We start from the raw sequence: 7,353 nt of genomic DNA on the forward strand, positions 1-7,353 counted from the left end.
TCTACGGTTTATTTATATAGTAATCAATGGATGACAAAAATACCGTCCCCGTAAAAAATTTGATCAATGTTTTATCATCCATGTTTTTTCCGTGAATGTATCATTTTCATGCCTTAAATCATGAAAATTTTCATCTCGCTAACACGGATATCCGTGAATGTACCATTTTCACGGAATATTTACGGAAGACACGGAAAAATAATGGAAATATTCGGATAAAAATTTTATAGTGATTATTCGTCATTAACCATTATATGCGGCAACGAGCCGCATAAGTATTAGTTATTTACTAATCTAGTAGTATAATAATGTTTATGCCCTATAATAGCGATGAGTTTTAAAATTAGATTTATTCTGTAATGATTTTATAAATTATTATAAACTTTATTTAAACTTTTGCAATCCACATCGCATTTTTTTTTAAAAAATAATTTTACGCATTTATTTTTAAGAAAAGTAAAAAAAAAAAAATCAAATTATAATTATGATAATATAATAATGTCAAATATACTTTTTTCATTGTTGGCATAATTGTAGTGATACCAACTTTAACTGAAACCAATAATTTAAGTTTTAGCTAGCTGTTACAATCGTTAAAGCTATAATAAAGCTTTTTGTTAAAACCTATTTTAAAGTTAAAATTAACTTTTGTATACAATACGCATCTGATATAACAATGCATTCCAAATTGGTTTCATTTAGAATAATAACAAAATGTGGAAATTTTAAATGAAAAGTCTTTTCATAATAAAATTAAATTTTATAGTTAAAATTTATCATTACGAAAGTGTCCATTGTATGCAGATCTTAGTGACTTAACAATTTAAAACAATTTCACCAACGTTGGTTTTTTGCTTTAATTATAATTCTGTTAAAATTCATCAGTTAAGTCTGCGTCACTGTGTGTCACTGTGTCATTATATAATTGATAATTTTTTTGCTGCAGTAAGACCTCATGCCCTGATGAATTTTGTATATCTGGTATATCTGTTATGTAATCATAGCCAGGTCCCATAGTATCTTCTCGAATGTCATTAATGCCATTATAAAAATTGTAATTTTGCTGAGAATTCTGAATAATATGCCTTTGAATTGAATTTTGTATATTATAGTGATGTGGAAACTGGTGATTAGGAATGTGAGATAAATTAATATTATTATTCAAGAGTTGCGTGATTTCAAACTCATCTATCTCGGTATACGTAACATGAAAGAAACGCCGTTCGTTTGGCATAGGCAAATAACATTCATATGTCTCAGATTTGGGAGCCGCAGGGTTGATAAAGTTATTTTGCATTCCTACGCTTGAAATTTGTCGAATGTTAGGTTCATCGTTTTGATAAATAGCGAAGTCATTTTTGGTTGAATAATTCTCCATAGTATAATTATTTGGAATAATATTTGGCATAATATTTGAACTCATATTTAATTTATTTAGTCAAAAAAAAATTGAATTTTTTTTTAAGACAGTTTTCAGTTGTCTACTTATATACATTTTTTGATTAGTCATGTTATATTTTTGTGTGAAACAGGAGATAAATATGATACGGATTAGATTGTATTGTTATCCAAAAATGGGTAGGTCCAATCCCATCCAATTGATCCTGTTACATCATACACTCATTCGATTAGCAGTTCCGTTTTGTGCGCGGTTTCTATTCACGCACGATGCCGATCCTACTGTAAACTGTATAAATAAACTTCACGTGATCATGTAAAACCACAATCAGGGGTGCATTGCATAATTGCATTTGATTAGGCGTTAATTAATCCTAGGCGTTAATTCAATTATATTACATGATTTAGCGCGCACAATGACTTTCATACTGTATATATATATATATAATAGAATACTATTTTTTTTTTAGTAAGAAAAAAATCAAAATTTTATTTCACACTTATTAAAAATTATACTAAACTATTATCCTTCAATAATATCAGTGTTATTATTTGTTTCAACATAAGATAAAATAAGTCCATCTTTAATATTTCCGTGTAATTATGAGTAAATGAGTGCAGACAAAAAAAATTACCTCCATGTACAGTATATATATATATATAATTAGAATAAGTTCAAAATACTTATTTATCTATCTGAAAGAACTTAAAGATCAATTAATGATAAGATGTAATAATTATTTTATTGCATAGCACTGTAACACTGTATGATATTTTTATTTTACTCACTATAGTATAAATTATAATATAAATAATAATCTGATTATTTGACCAATTAATAGAGCTTGGACTCGTAACTCGAGTAACTCGAGTTCAACTCGTACTCGACATTTTTTGACTCGAGGCTTGAGCTGACTCAAGTAAACGTGATCGATAATAAAAACCGAGTGCGATATTGGCCAAAATTATAAACGATTTTGGCCCGCACTATGGTATTGACTCGAGGTGACTTCTGATTTTCAAGTCTTGTCTCGTTTACTCAAATTGATTCATCCTAACTCGAGTCCAAGCTCTAAAAAGGTCTGTATTATTCGATATACAGTCAGCTCTCGATATAACGAACCCTACGGTTTTCTATAAAATTATAGAGAAGATATTTGACGTATTTGATTGGTTAAATGTCACGTGTCAAAATTTCGAGTTCGTTATTATCGAGAGACGAGAGTTGACTGTAGGCCTGTTCATTTCGATAAATTGGCTGACGGAAATGTGTTACCCGATCAATGATCCGATTTTTGCGTTCTACAAAAAAGTGGAATTTCTTGATCGCAATTTAAAATAAGCAAAACGAACGTGTTAATTGGTTATTGTTGAAAAAATTTTACGATCAGCGATCAGCTAATAATTTAATCACATGCTTGGATTGGTTAACGGATTTTGCGAAATGAACTGGCCTTGTATTAGGATTAAAGATTAAATCAATATATCTAAAATCCTACTGGTTGCACTATAAACTTTCGTAGTAATTTTCCAACTTATTGTAAATTATACAAAAGTAATATTGAAGTTTCTTTTCATGAATAATGATTTGAAGTTCGAAATTTGTTCGATTAATAAAATTTTCTCTAAAGCTTTGTTATTGTGAGACGTGAATAGCCGCTAGCTTAAAAATTACTAGCCATGAAAATCTTACACTAAAGCTCTTGAAATTTAACTAGGGTTAATTTATTATACAGTATACACTAGCATATATGCTCACGTAAAAGACTGTTCTCATAAAGTAGAAATAGTTCCATAACGGTTTAAGTAAACCTAAAATTAATGTTTATCAAGGTAAAAGATATGTATTTAAGGCAAGGGATATTCTTTTCACATTTCCCTGTACAAAGTAAAATGGACAATGACATTAATCATTTGATAAAACACAATAACCGTTGTGCCTAGAAAACTTCGCAGTTTCATGATCATATGATCGTAATATTTAATATTTTATTAGACTACAAAAATCAACCTATCCCAAAAGTTAATGTTCTGTTGTATTTATAAATTTTAACAATGTTTTAAAAATGGAGATAACTTAGAATAATTTAAATGCTGGTTCTGTCACTTCCGGTTCCAGAAGAAAATAAATAAATAATAAATATGTTTAAGCTTAACGTTAATCAATCTGGTAATTTTGTTAATATTTGAATGCTTGATATTTATTAAGGTTATTTATAATTTTATGGTATTAATTATAATAAGGAAAAAATTTAAAAATCGAATACGGTAATTAGGATATATATTAAATATCGCATTACCCATTTTAATAATTTTAATCTGGAACAGCTTGTGTTATAGTTAAATCATTCCCAATATTTCCATCAAACGCATTATCAAAATCCAGTTTCGTTTCAGGAATGTGTTGTGATGGAAAATCGGATAGCTCAACTTGCTGATGAGTATATACATTTTGGCGATAATTGTGATCATTGCGATCATTGCGTGGTAAGTCATTATCGATATAATTTTGATTAGTATCTGCCATTGGAACTACTGATGTCACATAATTTTCAATATTTTCTTTACTCTCAAGAATATGATATTGTGGGAAATTGGCGAGATCAACTTGTTGCTGTGAGTTATGAGTATAGTCAACATCTTGGTGATCATCATCGGGAATTTGAAAACTTTCAACTCCATTTTGGTGGTGCGAGCTATTGAAATTGGTTTGATCATTAGTTATTGAGTCTGTTTGTGTTGTCATTGCAATATTGTCATGGAATGAATTTATATTTCCATTATAATCTGGTCTCGTATCTCTTTCGAGAATTTGTTGTGGGATACTATTATTGAAATGTGAGTCAATGACATGAGTGTAACCTCCAACCGCATTTACTCTTTGGTTGGCAAAATAATTATCATTAAACGATAAGTTATTATCAAAATTAGTTTGAACGGTTGTTCGTGTTGTCGGTATATTATTAACATGAAAATTTATATCATCTTTCCTTTCAGGAATATTATGCTCTATTAGGTGTGAAGGAAGAATTTGTTTCAAGTCTTGCTCTAAATTGAACTTTTGACTCAAAAATAATGATTCTTTTCGATTCAAATTAATTGCGCCATGATCCATTCTACATAATTCTTTATTCAATAAACTTATAATCAAAGAATGTGGAATATATTTGCATGTAACGTAATATTTTGCAACTGAATTGCTGAAAAAAAATCCATGATCATAAACATGGTTATCTAAGAACGGTTCTTGTAAAATATTTTTGCAAGTTACAAGATAAAAACAATCATCTTCAGGTGTGTAATGAAAAAATGTTTGTTTATTCGTTTGCTGAATTAATGTGTTACTTTGTGTAACAGGTCGAATTGAAGCGGCAGGATCAATTGTCACAGCACCCATAGCATCCATCTTGCTTTTGGTGATTGTTTTTTTTTATTTTGCCAAATATTCGTTGTGTATTATGGTATTATATATTTTTTTCAAACTTCATGACCTGAAACTTTCTCCGTAATAAACCGGTCATATTTAGGTAACTAAAGTATCACCTCATCCGATTAAGGTTATCGCCTATCCAAATATAGTATCTAATTAAGGCATCACTTCAACTCAATTCCCAATTAAGGTATCTCAATCCAATCCCATTCAAAATGATTCCTATCTAAATTTAGACTAAATATGATTGATTTTCCAATTTCCAAAAATAATCACTTTGAAAGACGATAATTATATAGTGATTATTTTTTTTTTATTTAAGACCATAGAGAGGAAATCAGTTCATTTATAAAATTATGAATTCAAATCAACAAATTCCAAGAAACTTAAGCATTTTATCCAATTCTACTCCCCAATATGACTTTGAATTTTGCGACCAACAGGCTACTATCATTTCTTATCCGTTTAATTATTCATATGATCAAACTGCCGAATACTCATTTTTTTATTCGTTATCCAATGAAATTTATCACATTAAATGTGAAGAAATTAATAATAATCACAACAACTTAAACAATAATTCTTTTCAGTATGATAACGTTTATCATTTTGATTATGTACAATCTGATACCAAGAGATTGTATCGCTTTACATGTAGAAATCTTTCGTCTACATTTATTTTCCAGTTTTTAAATAAATCTACTTATGGAATCGAATTCACTCAAGATAAACAACTTCCCATGAAAAATATGAAAGATCAAAAAATTCTTGAAAGTAGCTTAAAAAGAGATTTGACTTGTTACTTGGCACTAGACCAAGATTGCAAGAAAAATTATTATTTAGATTTGATGTTTGTAGAAGATTATCAAAATTATTGTAAATGTACGCTTAAGAATTTTTTATCATTATTGTCTTGAATTTATTTTTGCAATTTTTTAAATTGAATGATTAAAAGCGAATTTAATGTTTTATTATCAATTATAGTAGGATTAAGCAAATCTTCTAACGTATATGAAAATACAAAAAGTTCAAAGAAAAAATCATGCAGGTGCACGTGGGATGAAAATTCCGTGAAATTATTACTTTCCTTTCTAGTAAAACGCAAGAGGCAGCACGGTGGTAAGAAAATTAAAACAAAACTTTGGGATGATGCCGTTACTATGCTATCTGAGAAAGGCTACAAATATACTGCTAAACAGTGTTCTATTAAGTGGAAAAATATTAAACAAAATTATAATGATGACAATAATCAAAATGACAATAATCCAATTGAAATTCGGTATAAGTCGAAAATTGAAGAAATTCTTAATGGAGAAACTATGCTAAACTTAGTTGATTCGGATAAACTTGCTGGTAAGCGAAAGATATTGGATGAAGATAGTTCATCAAATAAAAAAATTAAATTTACTCAAAGTTAATGAAAAACAAAGTTTCTTATTTGTTTACCACTTGGGATCATACAACTCTACTCATATGTCCAATATGATTGTTAAGTTTTAAACAAAATTATTTTGTTCACTTATATTTAAATTGCAGATCATAGTGATTCTCTACTATTTAGTATGATATTTATAATAAAAATAATACTTATTCATTTATTTACTTTTACAGTATTAAAAGAATAATTATTTGAATTATCACCATTTTCAAATTACTATAAACAATGTAAATAGGAAAAATAAAATAAAAAAATGAATTTTTTCAAAAACCCATGAAAACAGTAAATTTTATTACATTTTTAGATAGAGAAGATGTGATTATAACTTAAAAATGTTAATTTTAGAGCAGAATATAATTGTTAAAAATAATGTTATATTGTACCTATAATCTGAAATTTTCAAAATTTAGGCCAACATTATGACTTTGGCCAGAATTATTCTTAATTTTGGTCAGAGTTCTTATAAAGTTGTTTTTTTATTATCATGTATAAAAAAATTTATTACTATTTAGATCAATTGCTATTAGTCTTCTTTATGTTTTCAATAACTATCATAAAACTTATAAATCATTCCTTTTCCTTTTTTAAGTATTAGTTTTAATTTCAATTCTTCCAAAAAATTCTTTACCTGCAGTTTGACATATATTGCATAATGGAAATACAAATTTGTATTTTGATGATGCATGCGTTGGAATGGGCGTCCTTAACGTACAGTGAGGGTGTTGTAATGCCAGGATTCATCTAAGGCATTTATTAATTATAAACCGCAGCAATATATTTATTGTAGGTATATAACCTACGAATTTTGAAGCGTTTTAAAATAAAATACATATCAGAACCTTCTGGATCAACTTATTCATATACAATGTTTAGTACATGTATAGTTTTTTATACTATTTTGAGAAATAGTTTTATGATTTTATTACTTCGGGAAATAATTGATTTTATTAGTTAACAAAATGAGGATAATGATATAATGTTTATTCATTGAGAAATACTATTATGGACGATCATTACGATCATAATTTAGGAAATAATTAATTTTATTGGTTTAATTTTGAAGGATGATTATTTTAATGAAAATCAC

The 7,353-nt window shown here is 27.9% G+C and overlaps 3 protein-coding genes across 3 annotated transcripts; 1 reads left to right on the plus strand and 2 right to left on the minus strand.

The window, feature by feature from the left end:
- Positions 1–354: 354 nt before the first annotated feature.
- OCT59_017033 (uncharacterized protein) lies at positions 355–1,455 on the minus strand. The gene has a single exon (XM_025316642.2). It carries the CDS (start codon positions 1,421–1,423, stop codon positions 872–874), a length of 552 nt encoding a protein of 183 aa, XP_025180041.1. The 5' UTR covers positions 1,424–1,455; the 3' UTR covers positions 355–871.
- Positions 1,456–3,357: 1,902 nt separating this feature from the next.
- On the minus strand, positions 3,358–4,804 carry OCT59_017034 (uncharacterized protein; the record flags this gene model as incomplete). The annotated part of the gene is made up of 1 exon (XM_025316643.2): positions 3,358–4,804. One exon carries the CDS (start codon positions 4,802–4,804, stop codon positions 3,713–3,715), a length of 1,092 nt encoding a protein of 363 aa, XP_025180042.1. The 3' UTR covers positions 3,358–3,712.
- Positions 4,805–5,184: 380 nt separating this feature from the next.
- Positions 5,185–6,246, plus strand: OCT59_017035 (uncharacterized protein; the record flags this gene model as incomplete). The annotated part of the gene is made up of 2 exons (XM_066146091.1): positions 5,185–5,710; positions 5,813–6,246. 2 exons carry the CDS (start codon positions 5,185–5,187, stop codon positions 6,244–6,246), a joined length of 960 nt encoding a protein of 319 aa, XP_066003817.1.
- Between the last annotated feature and the right edge of the window lie 1,107 nt (positions 6,247–7,353).

The sequence above is a fragment of the Rhizophagus irregularis genome, chromosome 25 (genome assembly GCF_026210795.1).
Source record: "Rhizophagus irregularis chromosome 25, complete sequence".
NCBI classification, from domain to species: domain Eukaryota; kingdom Fungi; phylum Glomeromycota; class Glomeromycetes; order Glomerales; family Glomeraceae; genus Rhizophagus; species Rhizophagus irregularis.

Bases quoted from the DNA above. Each gene is read 5' to 3' on its own strand.
- OCT59_017033 (XM_025316642.2), bottom strand. From the start codon at position 1,423: ATGAGTTCAAATATTATGCCAAATATTATTCCAAATAATTATACTATG.